The 20,911-nt window shown below is 40.2% G+C and overlaps 1 protein-coding gene across 19 annotated transcripts in view; it reads left to right on the top strand.

Annotated features, from left to right (window-relative positions):
- The window catches only part of CACNA1C (calcium voltage-gated channel subunit alpha1 C), a 450,530-nt gene that overhangs the window by 59,627 nt on the left and 369,992 nt on the right, over positions 1-20,911 (top strand). For all 19 annotated transcript variants that reach the window (XM_063153847.1, XM_063153843.1, XM_063153842.1 and 16 more), the window contains exons 2-3: positions 10,023-10,345; positions 14,545-14,649. In XM_063153847.1, coding sequence (XP_063009917.1) covers positions 10,023-10,345; positions 14,545-14,649 — 428 coding nt within the window. The remainder of the gene's footprint in view (positions 1-10,022; positions 10,346-14,544; positions 14,650-20,911) is intronic.

Genomic DNA, 20,911 nt, shown 5'->3' with positions numbered 1-20,911 from the left:
AGAGACACCAATAATGCTGCAGTGTGTGGGAGTGTGGGGCTGGAGAGCCAGAGGTTGATGAAATTTGACCACTTGGAAGGAGGGGGCTCAAAAAGGAGGAGGCTGTGGAGCAGATGGCCTTCGGAGGTCCCCTTTAATCAGAATTATTGTGTCATAATGCAGATTAATGACCTCCTGCTGTGGGCATGGCCACTGTGAGGGAGGGCTGGCAGCCAGGGCTTATGGCTGCTGCAGGAAATTTAGATTTACACCCTCCTTCTCTGCACTTGCTGAGCTCCTCCCCACAAACCCTGCTGCTCTCTGGGTTTGTGCAGCTGAAGGCTGACCCCATGAACAGCAAGGGGAAGCAAAAACCCTCAGCCCGTCAGAATTGCCACTCTGTTGTCTGTCAGGACTCAAGATCTGGATGCAAAAGTTTGATTTCTTGTTTATGTGTGTGCCTTTGTTGAAATGTCTTGTCTGTAACTCAGATACAGACCTACACAGAGATCCCTTTGTGCTTTTTAGCCATCATCTGCTGTAAATGGGAACAGGCTGCTATTTCTGGACTGAGCATACTATGAGTTGTGGAAGGACTGTGATTGATTTTTCTAGGATGAAGACTATTGGAATTGCAGGCTTTGAATTATTTAGATATCATATGCTTGTACATATTTTCCAAACTGTGTCACATGCTTAGGGCCAAAAGCAGCTGCAGAGCTGCTCTCTACCTTGTGCGCAGGCACATGTGCATGCATGTGCTCCCCCAAATAAATGGGAGCCATTTAATCTCATTTAATCCACTGAAATTTGTTGTGCAATTAAACTTGTGTTTTGGATTACTTCTGTACAGTAAGAGAGATTGGCACTTTGAGCAGCTGCTTTCACTTGTATTTCAGAAATCTGTCCCAAGGATGGAAGAAATGATCTCTCCATTGACTCTGGAGGGGATTTAGACAAAATCCCTTTTTTAAAATTGTTTGGGTAGGGTGAGGCAAATCAAATTAACAGGTTTGTGTATTGATTTCTATCCCACTCTGCATTTTCAGGCAAGAAATCTGGAGACCATCTAATATGGTGAGGATTATTTTTGAAGTGTAAGAGCTTAATTTCTGTAAAGAAGTTATATTTAGATTACTCACTAAGTGAAGAGTAATCATTCACCAATAAGAAAATGACAGGTTTGTCAGAAGAATCCAATTTATTGAGTTAAAGTTAATCTCCAGGGAAATTTTACTGAAGTCCAGGAAATCTTACCAAAGATGTGCTTACACCCAGCACCTGTAATGGTGGTAATGATAATTTAGACAAACAGTGGGAAAAAATTGCATTTAAGTATTGTATCTGTGGGGTTCCCAGATGAAGGGAGGAATGATGAATCTGACTCCATGTTTTTGAAGGCTAATTTATTATATTAAAGAATGCCATACTAAACTATACTAAAGAATACAGGAAGGATACTTACAGAAGGTTAAAAAGATAATAATGAAAACTTGTGACTCTTTCCAGAGTCCCAACACAGCTTGGCCCTGATTGGCCAATGAGTCAAAACAATTCACATGAAACCAATGAAACAGTCTCCAAACGCATTCCAAAGCAGCAAAACACAGGAGAAGCAAATGAGATAAGAATTTGTTTTCATTTCTCTGAGGCTTCTCAGCTTCCCAGGAGAGAAATCCTGGGTAAAGGCATTTATCCAGAAAATGTCTGTGACATTTAAGCAGGAAAGCTCTCTCTTGGTTGAGGATTTGTGCTTGGAGTTTGCCTAGTGTCCCTCCAAGCAGCTCTCCATGATGTGTGTGCATGTCACTGCAAAGCTTTTGTGCTGACAGGTGCCCTAAAAATAGGTGTTCTATTTAAAATGATGTATCAAAGCAATATACCATGAGAGATGCATCTACAGCTGCCTGAAGGTGAGGAACTTTGGGGTTCTATTTACTTGTCCTTGTGCTCTGTGTCCTGCTGGAGATGGTGTTATCCCAGGAGAAATGTGGATTACTGTAAAAAATACCCTCTCTAGTTGTTCCTTCAACCTTGGGGCTAATTGGGGTCTCTCAGACAAATACAAATCCTCTTGTCAGCAAAGAGATGTTTGTCACTGCTCCTCTGTTGCTGCTTTTGAGTTTTATGAATGTTTCACTGAGTTGTGATTGAAGGGAAAAGTTCCCTGGCTTGATTTCTGGAGCTACCAGAAACTCATCTCAAGAAACCCAAGAAGGATCCTTTGTGGGTTTCTCTGGGCTTTCTTGTAGTGTTTTGGAGGATATTTTCCTCTTAACACCTCCTCACCCTAATAAATTTATCTCCTGATAGAATTTGTAATTCAGCTGAGTTTACCTTTCATCAATTATCAACACATTAGGCACTTGTCTCAGATCCTATTATGTAGCAGGGTTCATGCTTTCCCCCCCTCTTCCTCCTCTCTAAAAACCCCAAACTTCACTCCCCAGTCTGTTTCTTTTGATTCCATAGTTACAGAAGAGAATCACCCTAAGCTAGATGGATCTTTGTGTCTGCTGAGGATTTTCAAACTTTGAGCTTTCTAGATTCTCCTGGGCAAGGTTTGAGATGCCTCTTTGGTCAAAGGGCCTGAACAGAGAGTTGCTTTAAATCCCAAATTTATCATTAAGTAGGAATATATTTTGTTTTTACTACAAGTAAAAGATGGTGTCTTTTATTAAAAAAGCCCACAGTGCAAAACAAACAGTGCCCCTTCCTTTCTCCCCAGCCTCCAAAAAGCAAAATGAGCCAAAAAGCCACAAAGCAAAAGAACTTCAAAACCACCCTAAACATCTGAACTGTGCTCTTTGAAAACCACAGCATTTTCAAGCAGAAAAGTAAGGGAAATCCTAAAAATTGCTGTCTTGTTGTCTGGATATTTTGTACATCCAAGATTTATGCATATGGAAGAATGACTTTATTTGCAACATCCTCTGAAATATGGCATTTTTTTCATGGAGAGAACTGTTTACGTCGTGATTTTAAGGAAGAGCTGTCCCATACTTTATTTCAGTAGGGAATAGAGGAAATTATTATTGCTTACAGTCTTGTGCCTCATCCATGAGCCAGAAATCCACTGTGCTGCCTGTTCTACCAACGTGGAACCTTTCTCAGAAAATTCCAAACCTAAACAGTGCTGGCAAAATGACAATAATTTGCCACACAGTGTCAGAAGTTAATTTTCAGGAGTAAATATTTAACTTGGAGGCATTTGGTGCTGGAAGTAAGAGCAGCTTGTGCACTTGTGCTCTTCATTGAAATGGACTTTTTTTCACATTGCTTGGAGTTCATTGCATCTTTTGTGAATGGCATGCAGATAAAAATCCTTGCTTTTGAGGATGGAAAGAAGGAAAACCAAGATCTCATGTTGAGTGAAGCACAGTTCTTGAAAATTATATTTTTGTATAGATTTAAAAAAAAATGTTTAGTCTCAACTATGGCAAACAAACTGTCTTAAATAATGTATTTTCCATGTACATGTATGTTCTGAAACCCCCCAAAAATTTACGGGAGAAATTCTTAACTCTCTTATCTGGGCTAGAAACTACACTGAGTCTTGGCCTGATGTGATATTTAAAAGTGTATGTGTTAAATAACAAAATTTGTTATAGAAAAAGCCCTAGTTGTAATCAATCCAGTTTTCATTGTAATTCCTACCTCTACTTGCAGGATGCCTTCAGAAAACCCTACTATTAGTGGGGGGGAAAGCCCTAGCATCACTTTAACTGTTAGATATCAGAATTAATGTCTTGTTAACTTTTTTTAAAAGGGCTGATAAGGAAAAAATATCCAAATCATGCTTCAAAAAAGAGTTTTAGGTGAGTGCAGCCTTGCATTTACTGTAGGAAAGTTCTAGGCAGGGAAACTGAAAAGTTAGTAAAGATTTCTGGAAAAAAATCTGCTTTTTCATACAAATAAATGGATTTATTTCATATTAAGATTTTAAATTTTGTGTTCAGATTTTAAATTTTTGTGTAAATTTTGTGGCTGGTCAATGTCCTGAGATAGTAAGGTTAATCTATTTGGCTTTTAAAATGTAGCCTTTATAAAGTCTATTAGGCTAAAATTTAGGCTTTAGAAAGTCTATTATATCCTCTAAAGGCTGGAGTGAAGCAGGGTTTACTCAGAGGGGTCTCTTTTCATGGATGAAATAAATACATTAGATGTCTGTGCACAGGCTTTTCTTCATGTCAAACTTGCTTTAAATGAGCAAAAGAAACTGCTGCTCACTAGAAATCTCAACTTAGGTGTGATTGCAGATAGAGATTTTTGCTGGCCTGGTCTGACACACTTGAGAGTGTGGAAGGCCAGAGTTTTTCTTACTGCAAACCCTTCTGCTTATTGCCTGTGAGTTTGGTGATGGGTATGAACTTTCTGTTCATTGAAGTACATACATATATGTTTAAAAATATATATATTACATATGTAGACATGCTCCAAGGCTGTTATCATGCCACCCTGCCATTCCCATTCCTGTGCCTTTGCCTTGGGCTCGTGTTTCCCAGGCCTTGGGTTGGTTTCCTTGCCCACTTTGGGCAGCCTGAGCTCAGCCAGTCTGTCTGGGCTGGGGAAGCCAAAACTGCAAACCCTCTGCATTCCAGGTTTTATCCCTGTTTGTGCACTCCATGGTTAACACTGCATTTTAATGGGAAGAAGGCAGAATGACAATATCAACTTGCGCTCTGTTGAATGACAATACCAACTTCTCTTCTCTAGGGGATCCAATACAAACCCCCCAAGGCTTTCCTGAAAATAATTTGGGCAGATGAATCATTTTGCTTAAATACTTTGCATTTGTCTCTGCTGAACTCCTTCCTATTTTAAAGGCTTTTTCTTCAATTCATGGAGTTAATTTTAAATTCAGATCCTGTCCTTCAGTGTATTTGCTTTACCTCCCAGCTTCACAGTTACCTGCTTGTTTAATAACACTGTTCACCATGTAATCACCCAGATCATTAATTGAGCAGAATCAAAACATGGAACAGGATCAGATGCTGGGCAGGCTCTCGGGTACCTCCCTGTGACACATCCCCAATTTGGATGTGCAGCAAAGATAACTGCTCCCAGGCATCCACTGGTTTCATATTCATGACATACCAATTTTTTTTTTTTGCCTGTATATCCCTAGAATTCTGATGAAACTATCATGCAAGACCTCATAGAACTATTAATAAAACCAGGAGGCATGGACCTACTTCTTCTACTTTGCCTGGGAATTCTGTTGCTCAGTTCTGGAGGAAACTGGTTTTCTTTGATGCAATGTGTTCATGACAGGTCCATGTCTCTTGCTTGTTTTCTACTTGTCCTGCAAGTACTTGCTGGTGCTTGTTTATTTTACTTATTCCATTTTTTAAAAAATTTTTGTTTTTTTGAAACTGAAGTTAATTTGGATGTAAATTTGCCCTTCTATTTTTATTTTATTTTATTTTATTTTTTTAACTGGAGATTCCTCTTACCATTTCTGAGTCCTCTGAGATCTCTCCTGTCTTCCATGAGTTCAAGCCAGCAGCCAACAGCTTTGAGGTTATTTCAGAAGGTGTTTTAAATATTCTAGGACATTCTAGGATGCAAAGTAGCTACCAAAGCAGCTGAAAGCATGGACATTATCCAATGATTTGTTTCCCTTTTACAGTTGGAAATCATACCTGTTCTGGTTTGGGGTTTTTTTGTGATAGTCATCAGCTCTTGATGGATATTTTTAAAGTAAAAATTGATGCAAAAATGTCGTGCAATACTTAATCCTTCTTGGAATAATTTGTCAAATGCTCTCATTTTTCCATTGGTTAATGGATCAATGTTTTCCACATTCTTCCTCATTAACAGATGATCTCATGCACTGACTTTTTACTGGTGTTGTTCTTCGTGCTTCTGATTTTGACACCTCTCACTTCAATATTTTGTACCCTTTTTCCTGTGGGCTTGAACTGGTCTCACACACAATCTTAGCAATGTGACCCGTTTCCTACTTGCTTTTTGCCTTCATTCTGAGAGCAGCTAAGACACTGAGTTAACCAATCTCATCTTTTACTGTACCCAGCTCTCCTCTGCTTTAGGGGAAAACACAGCAGTTTCAGGGTGTGCAATTTTAGGATCTGCTGTTTTCAAAGTGTTGGGGGAAAAAATGACATTTCACATCAGGATTGGTTTATTTTTCATTTAAATAATTAATCTAAGCACAAATTTTTCTAAATAGATGTATGCTTAACTAGATGAAAGCAAAAACCCTCAAAAGTTGTGATTCCGTTGTGTCATTAAGCTGCCCATGTCTTGTATCAAATGGTCACTGCATAGTTGGGGTTTTTTATGATGCTTTTTTGATATAGTAATAGGTGGCATGAAAGATGGTGTTAGAATTCAAATAGCACTTAAAATGGTCATCACTGTGTATTTTAATGGTTTCGGTAATTACAATTTTAGTGATTTAGTTGTAAGCTTTCAGCATCAGGTACTTTGTGCAACATGGTTCATTTCCTGTTGTAGAGCAACCTTACCTGTTACTTTTGTGACTTAACTCTGATTTTTGAGACCTGTGTTTCTGTTGTTTCTGCATGTGTTTTAGTTCTACAAATCTGCATTTTTTTTTCAGAAGTGAAAATCTTTTCCAAAGACTTAGTAATCAAACTTGTTCACATATATAGACTTTTCTGTTTAATTATATTTAAATGCTCAAATTAATGATCCATAGCACAGAAGGGTTTGAGAGGGCAGAATTTTGTGCACCAGCTGGACAGAGTCAACAGTGGAAATTCTTGCTGAAGTGTGGTGGGGATTAGCAGGGTGATGATGCTGTGGATCAGAGTGTTTAGTGAGTTATTGCATTTGGGTGGGGGCTCAATCTCCATTTCCTAGTTCTGGTCAACATCCAGCTTGAATAATGGTGTATTTGGTAGTGTGAAACTTTATTTGTAGTGGGGAAATTGAGTGGACTATTCACTGTTGTACTGCAAAAAGAAAAAAACCTCAAATCCAGTGACTGCAGCTCTCAGGTTGCAGCAAAGTTTTGTGGTGGGGGAGGAATGAGTGCTGTAGGTGAAATTTCAGCTTAGTGCCTCATGAGTTCAATAGGAACTCTGTTCTCCTTTCTTCCCAGGAATTAACCCAAAGCATTTAGATTATAGTGTGGAATTTCATTCTCCCTGAAACTTTGGCTGTGCTGCCTTTGAAAAGATCTTGCTCAGTTCTTGAATGCAGCTGTGGGAGCTTCACTCTTTTATTCAAGCTATTTCTATAAAGTACCTCCAGAACAAGTCTTTTGTCATTGCCATTTCTCATTTACTAGAGATTCTGTCTGCAGCCTCAGAGCTTCATAAAGCAGAGAGAGCTTTATCAGTTATCAATATTTGTAATATTTGTTGATATAAATCTGTCATTACTGACTCATCGTTTGAAACTAATTTGAGACAAAGCACTTTGCTATGGGACTGCTGATCATATTAGAAGCAAAACCAATGAAACCACCAAAAGCTGGATCCTTAAATTTTCTGGCACATCAAAGTCAAAATGCATGACTTGGATCCTCATGTGGAACCTAACTAATAAGAAGTAATAATGATGGAACTTGACACATTCCCAAATTGCAGAAAAGTCTTCATTAAGAAGCAGCAGCTGTTTATTTACAGGAGCACATGGTCTAGTCAGCATGATAAGAACACTGTGGAGAGGGATCAGCAAGTTTGCTTTCACTGGAAAACACACATCTTTCTTCTCCACTCTAATGGGTCAGTATTAAAGAAAAACTGGAGTGGGAGAATAATTAGAGTGATTTTCCATTTATTTTTCCTTTCCAGCGTGCCTCAGGCTAGGGAGGTCAAAGAGATGCTAAGAGAAAAACTGCATCTGGAACAAGTCTGAAAATAAATACGTGTCCCATGAGTAGTGCTGTGCACAATTTGCTTAGCCTTGGAAAACTAACTTTGTCTGCCACTTGATTGCCTGCTTCATCGAGGAAATCTGCTTAGCCTGTAGGATTCTGAAAGCTCTTTTTCTTCATTTTCAAAATGTGAGGGATGTGAATTAACCATTTCCCATTCCTTGTTTTTTTCAGCTTTCCCTTTCACATATCAGAGTCACATTACTCATCAGCTTCCTTTGGCTGGTTTGCAGCAAGGAGGTTTTTCAGTGAGCAGAGGCAAGCTCTGGATTTCCCTGCTCTGTAACAGCCTGAAAATCTTACAGCAATGCCTGACGTAAAGTAACATCTGACACTATCATGTCCTTCCTTGTGTTGCAGTGAGGTGAATTTACAAATCTTGAATGCTTTCTAGGCAGAGGCATATCCTGTTGCACTCTGTGTGTCAATGTAATTGTATTTATTCCACCTGCTTTCATTCATTTGTAGTGCAGTCAGTGCTGTGCTACCTTGGCACTGCACAACCAGCTATGAAATATGCATCTTGAGTAATTATTTCCATTCAAGAAGAGCTTTCCAACTACCTGGTTTTAAATGTCTTTCATCTGATACTGCAAAAGAAACAGTGTCACAAGTGGTCTTCCCTCAGCTTTGTCTAACAGTCTGCAGGAGCCCATCTGTCCTATTTAACAACACCACAGTTCTGCACTAATCTAAAGTGGAGCATGGTCAACAGGAGGCTTTGGGCTTGCTTTGAAGCAGGTGCTCTCACTCCTTGCCAGGGTTTCCTCTCTCTGCCCCCTGTGTGTGCACTCTCTCTGAAGCACAGCCTGCAGCTGAGACGTCAGGGGAACCATTCAGAATTCCTGAGCCAGGAATGGGCAGGATTTGGAAGCTGAACTGTGGAGGAATAACATCTGTTGACCTCTCAGGCCTCCTTTTACTTGTACCTCAAATTATGGGCAAACTCACAAGTCCATGCAAATTAAATAATCTCTTAAATGTGATACAGGACATACCTAAACAAGGCATTCTTCTTAATCAGAGTTTGATGTTGTGACTTTGTGTAGAATCCGTGTTGCACTTTTTAAACTGGACTTACATTTTCTTCTGTAAAGTGTCTGGGATAAAATTCAGTTAATATTTCACAAGTTCTTGCAAAACTCAACTGAAGCATAGCCCAAAGAGTAAAACACTGAAGCATAGCCCAAAGAGTAAAACAATCTCTTGAAATTTCCAAATTCTTTCCTCTTTAAGTGATTGGGGTTTTAATTTGGGTCGCTGGAAAAGCCTCACTGAAGAGGCAGAGGTGACTTTACTGAAACACTGGATCAACTGCACTGGCTTGAGAGAGTGACTTTAATTTTTGTACTGCCAAGACCTTCTCAGCACCAGCCACATGTCACCTGATGTGAATATTCCATTATTAGGATTTGGTAAATGCATATACTTCCTTACTTTTGGCTAAAGAAGCTGCAAAACTTGGGACTGCCGGGTTTTAGCATTCTTATTATTTTGTGCTTTTAAAATGAATTTCTCCATTGATTCAGTAGTTTGTCAGGATATGGCATTAGTTCCAATTTCTAAACTTGCGGTTGGCCTAAACTCTCTGCACAGGAACACACAGAGCACAAGGCCACCAGCTGTGTCCTTGTGTGCTTGTTTCTGCTTCACTGGACCTCCTGCTCAGGCTGTTCTTAGAGCGTACATATATGTTTTGTGCAGGGATAATTAAGGTTATTGTCAAAATTTCACCTTGCCTTCAGGTAACCTCCAAGAAGCATGAAGGTTTTTGTAACAGGACTTGACAATTTCATCTGGGTCCTTTGCCATGTACTAGATAGCATCGTGCTGCATGTCTGAGTGAGAAGGTGATGAGGACTAGCCTCACCTTTTGAACTTTCAAACAGTCCAACTTGCAAAATATGTGGGTGAAAAAGAAAGGATAGTTTATTTTCTCTGAATGTCTCCAGACATTGACTGGAGGCACTTCTAACAGCTCAGAATCCATCAGTCTGGTTGGGAATCTCTTGCAAGACAAAAGATTGCATGGTAGTATTACTTTACAGTGAAGAATTTGAGTTACTCTACACTGAAGGTTTAAAAAAGGCATTAGCTATCTCTTCTGCAGTTTAAAAAACATCTTCACAAATTTCTCTGGTTTATTTTGTTTTTAATTCTTTTTCCCTCACAGGTTCCAACTATGGGAGTCCCCGTCCGGCTCATGCCAACATGAACGCCAATGCAGCTGCAGGGCTCGCCCCGGAGCACATCCCCACGCCGGGGGCAGCTCTGTCCTGGCAGGCTGCCATCGATGCTGCCAGGCAGGCCAAGCTGATGGGCAGCGCCGGCAACGCCACCATCTCCACGGCCAGCTCCACGCAGAGGAAGCGGCAGCAGTACGGCAAGCAGAAGAAGCAGGGCACCACCACAGCCACCCGCCCGCCCCGGGCACTGCTGTGCCTCACGCTGAAGAATCCCATCCGGAGGGCGTGCATCAGCATCGTCGAATGGAAATATCCTTCGCATGGCCAGCAGGCGGGCCTCTGTGCACAGCAGCTCTTGTGAATGGGCGGCGGAAATCCGTGCGTTGGGCGGAAATCCGTGCGTTGGGCGGAAATCCGTGCGTTGGGCGGAAATCCGTGCGTTGGGCGGAAATCCGTGCGTTGGGCGGAAATCCGTGCGTTGGGCGGAAATCCGTGCGTTGGGTTGAATTTCATGCATTGGTTGGAAATCAATGCATCGAGTTGAAGTCAGCACATCAGGTGGAATTTTATGCGTTGAGTTGAAATCCATGCACCAGTTTTTCAATCTATGCATTGGTTTGCAATCTGTGCATTGTTTTGCAATCCATGCCTCAAGTGGAAATCCATGCATTGGGTTGAAATCAGTGATGCATTGGGTGGAATTTCATGCATTGGGTTGAAATCCGTGCATCAGGTGGAAATCCATGTATCAGGTGGAATTTCATGCCGCAGTTTGAAGTTCATGCATAGGGTGGATATCCATGCATTGCTTTGAAATCCATGCCTCGGGTGGAAACCTGTGCATTGTTTTGCAGTCCGTGCATTGGTTTGAAATCCATGAATTGGGTGGAAATCAATGCATCAGGTAGAATTTAATGCATTGGGTTGCAACCCATGCATTGGGTTGAAATCAGTGGTGCATCGGGTTGCAATCCATGCATCAGATTGAAATCTATGCATCAGTTTCAAAGTTCCACCACTGGGAACTCAAAGTACACAAATAATTTTTGATGTCTTAACTGAGGTGGTTTATGCTGAAGAGGGGGCATGTGAGGAAAGAGGTTTAGAAGTGAAATCTTAACTACACTCTGGTGTCAGAGACTACTAGAAGCTTGAATTGAGAGGTTGAATTCTGTTCTTTGGAAAAAGTATGGCCCAGGAAATGCATGGGAGATATTCAAGGTATCTGAGGTCAGGGCTATCAACCTATGGGATTGATAGCAACTCCTGGCTTTCCCTTTTTTTATTTTAATTGGTTTTTTAGAGGTGTAACCACTCCAAAGCTCTGCTACTTTGAACTATGCACCTTTTTGTTCAACATGTGACATCACACTTTCTACAGTATGGAGAAAAGAATGGGGCAAAAAGACAAGGTAAAAACCCCCAAAGGTATGCAGTAAAACCCTGAGATTGGGCTGAGAACTGTTGATTTTATTGGAATTCTGGTCAAAATCATAAGACACAGTATTGTGTGGTAAGGGATAAAGGAAAAATAAATGCAGTTAAGTAACATGTCCAAAAGCAGTGCAGAGCCAGATCTGACAGTCTGAACAAGAGACAGATGGTGTCACAGATGATGGATGATAACCACTGACACAGAGCTGCAGAGTGAAGGGGTTGGTGCTGCTTCCCTGGAAAGTCAGGGAGAGTCTGGTCATTGCTTTATGGTGTGCAAAGAGCAAAGCCTTCCCAGTCATCCCAGTCTGGTCAGTGCAAGCTGGAATTTGAGTCTTTGGGGTGAAACTCAAATTGAAATTGTGTTTCTCATTGCATCCTCAAAGAGAAATCAGGATTAACCCTGTAATCACAGTAATCACAAGCTAATGGGGTTCTTCAGGAAATACAAAAGAAAAAGAATGTTTCTAGGGGTAGATAAGCATGTCAAGGAAAGGCAGTACAGAACTTGGCAGTAGTTAATATGATAAAAAAAATGAATTAAGGCATTTAAGACAATGTGATAATATTATTCCCTTGGGTGTCTGGTGGGATGCTGGGTGAAAACAGAAAATGAGTATATCAGGTATTACTGACATGGACATACTTTTTAGATTAAGAACTTGTTAAAAATGCTCCTGTCAATCTTTGGATGTCCTTAAACCACCTGCCTGCCTCTTCCTTTCTTCTTCAGATGCTAATTTTTAGTCCCCTGATTAAGTTTGCTATTTTTTTATTGCTTCTGACACAAGTCTGATACTTTAAGCATGAGATGATGGGTGATGACTAACAGGATAAAACTGAATATTGGTTTGCTTAGCGGCACCCCAGTCACCACATGTCTTCAGAGTTACATTTGATAGATGGATAAAATCAGCAATAAATGATGGGAATGAGGTGCTGCAAACCAGGGTACAGCACTGCTGAGACCAAGAGATGACCAAACAGTGCAATGGAAGCAACACAAAGATGCTGAAGCTTGCAGTTTGGGGTTTTGTTTGGTTTTAAGTGATTTGATGGAAGTATTTTTTTCCATCAGAACCTCTCATTGAACATCTGGAGTTTGTAAACCTGAAACACTTCAATGACAACAAGCATTATCAAAGGGTTGTCACAGGGTTTAGTTTAATTCTATATTCTGACTTTTTCTACTTGCTGAAAACTACTGAGAAAGGCTTAGACTAATTTGTAGTACCACTAAATTTAAGCATAATAGATATTAAACAAATATCAAATAGTACTTCAGCAGTGTTTCTTACCCAAATGTTACAGTGTTAAGAGCCTGAATGAGCAATTGCATTCAAGAAAAAAGTGAAATGAATTAATTACCTTATTTTGCAAGGATTTAGCTGTGTATTTAATTTTCTGCCTTTTGTGCAGTGTATTTGTAGATTTGATAGAATTTAATGTTTACAGTGCAAAAAGAGAATTGAAATGAAAGGAAATAAGTGTAAACAGTGATAAATTAATGGATAATAATTCTGCCAAAAGAAACAAACAAAAATTTGGAGGGAAAAAAGTGATTAGGAAAATGAAAGCCTGTGGAAATCCAGGTATTTAAGCAGTAAACATTATACAAACAGCCTGGGGCAGTACAAACCTGAGAAGTCTCACTGATTTCCAATGTAGATTTCTCTTCCTGCCCTGATCTCCTCTGCTGCCTCTGTGGTACCATTTATCTCCTATTATTCAGAGGCTTAAGCACAGTATTCTGGTGAGCCTGGAGCCCTCTGAGTGTCCCCTGTGTGAAATGCAGCATGCATGTGAGGATAAGCAGCAGGCAGGTGCCTGGAATTTGTGTACATCTTGCAGCTCAGCTCGACACCCAGAGCTCCCCTGTTCTTTCTGCTCTAGGCTGCTGAGAACAGCAGCCTGCTGACCAAAACCATCCCTGCTGTGCTGACATTTGGCAGCCCCATGGTGGATGAAGCCATGCTCAAACGCGCTCTGTGGCACAGGTTATGCTTGGCATTCTCTCCTGCTCCTCACTCCCCTCCTGAGCGCTGGGGAGTCATCCCAGAAATCGCCTCCAGGATGTTCCTGCAGGGCAGTAAATGCAGACAGGCCATAAATCTGCTCTCTAGGCTGAGTTTGGAGGCAGCAGGGAGATTAGGGAGACCACTGGAGTGGATGGAGTGCAGTGGAAAAATGCCCTTTGGTTCCCCTGGACAGCCAGGGGGGCACTGAGCTTGTGCAGGATTGCTTTGTTGAACATTCCAAACGTTTGATTTCTCTCTATTCCCCAACAAAGCTGGTGCAAGGTTGAAATGCCTCTGAGCTTTTCTTTGTCAGGAGGGACTCCCAGCTTCCTGCTGTCCCTAAAATATTGAACTTTTGTGGTCCCTCTGATGCTGAATGAAATGCAAATAAGAAAAAATATACTCCCTCAAATAATTTTTAAACAAAACAAGTATACATGGCAATGTGCAGTCTAAGCAGATTTTGGACAAAGACTTTTTGTACCTTAACAAAATTTATCCTTTTTGAAACATATTCTAACCATAGTAATTATTGATTGAGGCCTCACATTTAACTCCAAGATATGAGAGAGAAACTGAGAAAAGGGAGGCAAGAATACAGCAACAACATCAAAAGAAAAGAAACTCCAAAATGTCTGTTAGAATTATCTGAGAATTTATAAATGCAGATGAAAACAACCAGGAAAAAAGAATCTTCAAAAGTGCAAGGACAGTCATTATAGTACAGGTTTCTCTTATTATCTTATCTTATTATGTAATGCAGCCACACTCAGAGGAAAATTGGGAAATGCAATCTAAAGAAGTAAAAGAAGAAAAAACTTTTAAGAAACCTTTGTTTATTCTGGCACGTGACTGGCCTACACTGCTTTTGACATATTAGGAAGAATTTTGGCTGGGAGCTCCTAAAAGCACTTAAAAAGGCATATGTTTTTTTTCAGAGTATAAGAGGCTTGGAATGCTTTCTTTAAACAGAGTTCTTACAAATATTGTTTTTTTTAAATTTCTTTTATTTTTGTGTGCTCATTTTGGAACAATTTCCTTAACTCCATTCCTCAGACCATTTGAAATAATTATTTTACTGACTATTTTTGCCAATTGTGTGGCCTTAGCTATCTATATCCCCTTTCCAGAAGATGATTCCAATGCCACCAATTCCAATCTGGTAAGTCCACAATGGTGTTTAGTTTTGCTGTTTTGAAATTCCTTTTGAAAAGTGATTGTGGAGACTTGTGAAGGTAGGGAATGTAAATATATCCACCAAAGATAAGAACATAAAAATTGGTTTTGATTGCTATGTCTTGTCAATTCATTTTATTACCTGTCTCAGTGGAGCTGGTTTTAGGGATGAATATTCCAAAAAGTTGCACAGGTGCTGTATGTGATGTTTAGGTTAACAAATTTCAGCATGCTGCAAAAGGACTTGGTAAATTTTAACCTGCAGGTATTTGTGGGAGATACTTTTTAATCAGTGATTTTTGTCCAGTGGTTTTTGTCTTACCATGTGCCATTGTGAAAATGGTGCTGTCCCCCTCTCAGGTGATTGATGACTGATTATTGTTTGCATTTCAGATACATGCATTGATTTGGCTGAATGATATTTGTGCACTTGGTGTTTTTGGTTTGGTTTGAAGATTTTTTTTTTTAATTTTTGGTTGTTTTTGTTTTTTTAATCATTCCCTCTTGTTGGGGGAATATAGCTTTTCATCTGTCACCACTGATGCCAGCGTTGGTGCTTTGGGATTGAGCTGTCTGTATAAAAAGGAAGAGTGTTTACTTTGGGCTTAGCATGAAGCCATAGCAAAGAATTCTGTTCAGTAAGAGCAAAACACAAACCAGCTCTGGAACACAGTTCACTGAATTAGCAGAAAACATTTTTTTTCCCCTCTCAAATATGTGAATAAATCTCCTACTTGTCAGGTTGACTCAGGATGAAAACTCCCTCCCAGAGTTTAGGAGCAGGGATGCTATTTCCTGAATAAAATTTATTGAGACTTAAGAAATTTTAGAGCAACAGAGGAGGAGAACAAAAGCCATACTTCCAAAGTAGCAACAACTGGGGTGGCTGACAGACACTGTAATTAATAAAGATTCATGCTGCTCTTGGAAGTCAGTCATCTGATTAAATCTCTCGAAGTTTTAGAAAACGCATTGCAAACTTCAGGAGTTGCTGAAACAATACTTCTATGCTTAAAAAAAAAAAAGTAGTAAAAAATTTGTAGTGTGGTGCATTTGCACTGTAACTCCTTAAAGAAGTACAAAAAGAGAAGCAGGAGGTGGTGATTGTGAACTACTCTCTACACATACACAAGAGTTGGTCTTGTGTCTCTTTGGCTGTTCTTTGTTGGTGTGACAGTGTTTAAGAATGATGAGTTGTACTGTATATACTTAAAAAACTTCAGTAGGGCACCTCTCAAAAATTAGTGTATTTTATTTAATAAAAGCCACATTCAGTTGATTTCCTAGTCAGGCAAACAGGTATGTTCATTGCATGTCGTGCCTTGCAGGGTTCAAAGAGGAAAATGAAGCAGATTTGAAGGTTAGAGGACACACAATTTGTTTGAGTTTAATTGGGTTGTTGGGATGTGCCTCAATTCATTGTGGAATTGACTAAAACCAGGCTGGAAGTATCTTTGTAATTGAACAAGATGTATTGAAACTATTCTGCTACCAAGAAATGTGCACCTTGTGATTTGAGTTTCCATTGTGCATCTGTTTCCCAAGACATCTTTTGCATCATTTAGAATGTCTATAAAAACTCTTGTGTTATTTGTTGGTGGAGTTTAAAAAATAACCTAGCCAAGAAAGAGTTATCATCTCAGGAAAGTTTGGAAATGTTACAGCCTTGAGGATGAGGAGGAATTGTTAGTTTACCTAAATAGCTGTTTCACAGAAGTAGGGCAAGAAGAAAGTGAAATGAGTAATCTGCTTGACTCCATGTTGTTCTTATTGTCTTCATGGCAAAAATAATTAAAACTGGGAAATGAGATATTTGGTGTGGACTTGTGAAGTCAAGACCTTTCTACATGACAGAGAAAATCCTGCAGCTGTGGCTGCTCAGTGGGCTGTGCTCTCCTGTTGGTCTGTGTTTGCTGTTGTTGGGTTTTGTGTGTTTTGTTGCTGTTTTCTCAGTTTACAAACTTATCCCTTGGCATGTGTACACTGCTATTGAGGAGCACACAGCCTGAGTATGCAGCACATGCTGCATTCTGTGAGTGAAGTCCAGAGCAAAACGGAGGGAATGGGGGGCAAATGGGTGAGATAAGGGTGAAAAAATGTGTTAGTTGTGTTTTGGAATGGAATGAAAGAATAGGTGAGAGTCACAGTTATTCCATCAGGCAGGAACTGTGCAAGAGTGGGACCTCACTGTCAAAGAGCCAAACTGCACATGGAAGGGCCTGGAAAGAAGCTGGGGTTAATAGTGTGTTCCTGTAAAAGCTCATGTGCTCACTTCATCTTTGATTTTCTTTTTCCTACCTGTGGACATCTATTTCACAATCAGATTTATTTTGTAGCCATGAATTCAAGGGCTGCACAGGCTGTAAAGTGACACAAGCAAGGAGTTTGTGTGTGCATGTGGGTCATGCACGGATGTGTGTACTGTGCAGAAAGGTGATTGAATGCATACTGAATTTTTCTAGCTGCCCAGAGCTCTTGATTCATTTTCATGTTGCAATTTAGCTGGTTTAGGGTTAAAGCTACCACAGGAGCTCCCACATCCCTGGTTTCCTGAGACATCTCTAACTCCTTGAGATACAAGAAACTATCTACAGAAAACACGATGGGCAGTAACTGCTTTACAAGCTCTGAAAGTGCCAGAACACTTTTCCAATAAACTGCCAGATTTGCCTTAGGCTCAGAGTATTCCTTCTCCAAAGTTTCATCATAACTTTTCAAATAACATTTTCCTTGGTGACTGAGGTCAAAATTCAATCAATTGCCTTCTACAAGCTAATGGAGTAGAGGGTGGTGAGGGAAGAGAAAGGAATTCTGGGTGATGTGAGTGTCCTCTTTTCTTCTCTCTGTAAAAGTGGAGAAATGATGCCTAAATAATGCTTGGACAAATAATTGCTCTGTGTGAATTTCACACGAAATCAGCCACTGCTCACATAAAGCACAGGCAGAGCTGTGTGCCTTCCCCACGCACCTGAACAAAACCAGCAATCTCTTCTGTGTCTCCATTTGTCTTTTGCTGCAAGACCAATTTGATATAATGCTTCAGTGGTGAGCATTGAAATAGACACAGAAGAGTCCAGTAAATAATTCCTTCCCTTTTGCATTAGCCAGGAATTGTGAATAGCCAGGGTTGTGTGTTGCAAGATTAGGTTTAACTCCACCTAGATATTTTGCCTGTTTCTCTGCAATCTGTCGTCCTACAATATTAATTCCTATAAAATTTCAGGCCTTTTTTATCAAGTTTAGGGACAGTAACTTGAGCTGTGAAGCCCTTTCATTTTTGAAATGAACATTTATCCTAAACCCCACATTTCCTATTTTATGCTCACTGCAGTGTTTTTGTCACTGGCAGGAACAGAAATATGCCAGGATAGTATAATGTACTCATAAAAAATGCTTGAAATTGGTTCAGCAGTTTTTATGTGTTACTTTTGCAGTGTTACTGCAAAAGTAACTAAAAACTATTGTTACTGGAAAGTACTGGAAAACTATTGAACTTAGATAGATGGGGGGCAGTTGCATTAGGTGCATTTTCATTTTTTCCCTTTTTTTTTTTTTTTGTATTAATGAACTTGCTGAGACTTAATTTAAATTCACAATTAAAATAAGCTCATGTATAACTCTCTGCAAAGAACGGTTGTGTGTTAATGCAACCAGGAAAACTGGAACTGGTTTGAGGGGAATTAAAGTCAGTCTGCAGCAGAGGCTGTGACTGATGCAGAGGCTTTCTGCTTGTTATCCCAGCAATTATGCATTAGCACAGAGATAACATACATTTAGGAATAAAACTGTAGACTGCCCAAGATAGGAAGCTGAGAGGAAAATGCTTCTGTCACTTTGCTGGCAACTGCAAACGGCACAAGCCTGGTCAGTGTCACAGCCTGGTGATAACATAATGAGGTTAGGACCAAGGTTTACAGCACGTTCCAGGGAAGGCAGCTCTGTGGGTTGTTTATGCTTTGGGTAAAGAGCAGGAAAATCTTCCTTCTGTTGCTTTGATAGTTCTGCTTTCCCTTCTTGGTCCTTCTTACAGGAGGGAAATCCTGTTGTACAGTAGTTAAATGTAAAGAAAGATCTCATGTGTTTATATGTGAGCTTATAAAAAATGGGATGTCACCTTCAGGCTAATTTTTTAAACCTCAAATAGGACTCTGTGAAAAGAAAGATGAGATTTCTGCTTGCTTCTCAATTCTTGTGCTAGCCAGTGTTTGTGCCTGACAATGGAAAGGGGGCTTGCCTTTCAGCAAGTGTGGCTGCTTTACTACCTGGTCATTATGGGAGTATCCTGTAGAACTGGATTCCTGTGTTAAGAGAAAGTTGGTTTAATTAATTTTAAAACTATCTATTGAGACTTTCTATTACATTGCACGGTCTATCTATTACATAGGTATTTGGATTAACAGGTGTGACTATCTATTACATTTCTATACATTGGCATAACAAACTTCAGCAATTCTTGTATCAGAGAATTCTGGAGTCGCCACATGGAACAGGCTCAGTTTTGCTTGCGTGAAATCAGGAATTGTTAGCGAGCAAAGTAGGGGTGAGAGGCTTGGGAAAAGAAAGGATGGCTTTTCTGGGTGAGGGTGGGGAAGAGCACTGCAACAAAAGGTTTTGGTTCTGCTGTATCAGTGCCCTCACCCCGGTGTGTGGCAGCTCCCAGGCAGTGAGTGAGCAGAGGATGACAGCACAGGGGTGAGGGACACAGTGCACACCGAGCTAATGAGCTCTGATGGGTTTATTACCTTGGGCCTGGAGCCAGCCCTGCTGCAGCTGGGGGAGCTCACACGGCTGCAGGGCTCCAGCAGGGAGGGCTGAGTGACAGGAGCTGGAAAAACGGCACTGGAAAGGGACCGGAGTCAGGATGGGAAGAAAGGAAATTGTGCCAAAAAATCCTTGAGGGTTTCTTCCAGAAAGATTGTCAATCTCTATGTGATTCTGAGGAAGCTGAATATAATGGAATTCAGGCTCAACATGTCCCAAAGTTCTCAGAAACCCTGCTTCTGACAGGGTGATACTCAGCACCCCTAGCTGCAGAGAAGCACAGGGTGGAAGAATAAGCAAGGGGTTCAAGAGGGAGGCATTCAGCTTGTGCTCTGGTCCTGGTATTGGCAAGCTGTGTGGCCTTGGACAAATTGCCATCTCAATTTTTCCATCATACCATTACAAGTACTGTAAAATAGACCCTAAAGAAAGAAGAAAATCCCTAGCAGTAAATTACAATATAGTAGTCACTAACTAGAAAAGAAATGTAAAAAGTAGGGTTGTTTTTTGTTTGTTTTTTGTTTGTTTTTTTTTTTTTTTTTAACATATTCATGTAATTTCCTAGGCTTTGGGAAGGTGAAACTGGTAAAACAGAGAGTGATAGATATATTACTAGCAGGAACAAAACTGTTGGGTTCAGAGAGATGACCAAATCTGAGCTTCTCTGTACCAGTGGCCCCAGAGTCCTCATCCAGTCTGTGCTTGTTGGTGTTTGCAATCTCTTTATGGGATATGACATTACTCATGGCTGTGTCCCCTCATGTATTTTTTTTCTTTTTAAATTCATAATCCTTGCCAAGAAATTCTCCTTGTTCCAGTACACATTCTAACAGATTTGTCCCTTTTCCATTTTCCTCCTAATTCAGTCTCCCTTCCAGAGTAGTTTCGTGTTTCCCACCTGTTTTCTCATTTGACCGCAGTGCTCTGCTTAATCAGCTTCCTGACCACTTCTCTTGTTAATTTTTCTCTTGAATTCCCTTTTTCTTCCTAAACCCAGACTCTGTAATCAAGTAATTAATCCCAGTGCACATTCTATCTCCTTATTTTTTTAGCTTTGTTCTTTGCACATTGGTCTCCTGGGCTGAGCCTTTTTGTTTTGAAATCATTGTTCTTCCCAGTGATGTCTGAGCACCAGCAGTGGACATGGACACTCATATGCACTTGCAGTAGGGCTGTAAGCTGTGAAAAATGCAAAGATTTATAAATTGTATACCAACTAATCCAACTCCATGAAAAGAGCAACTTGAAATTTGTAGGCTGTATGTTTCTGTGTAAGTGATTTGGAAATTGTAGTTGTATGTTTTGGTTCTGATTGATGGCGAGTTTACTGAGTTAGTCCAAACATGAAACCATTTATCCCATTTTTGAAGACAGCTCTGATTACCTTTTTCCTTTCCATTATGTGTAGGCTTTCTAAATCTTAACAAGTGGGGTTTTTTTCAGGTGGTAATTATTCTTGTTTATCAAACATCAGGTTCAGTGTAGGA

This window comes from Melospiza melodia, chromosome 4 (genome assembly GCF_035770615.1).
Source record: "Melospiza melodia melodia isolate bMelMel2 chromosome 4, bMelMel2.pri, whole genome shotgun sequence".
NCBI classification, from domain to species: domain Eukaryota; kingdom Metazoa; phylum Chordata; class Aves; order Passeriformes; family Passerellidae; genus Melospiza; species Melospiza melodia.
The sequence above is the reverse complement of the archived record's forward strand: the minus strand, read 5'-3'. Positions and strand labels throughout refer to the sequence as shown.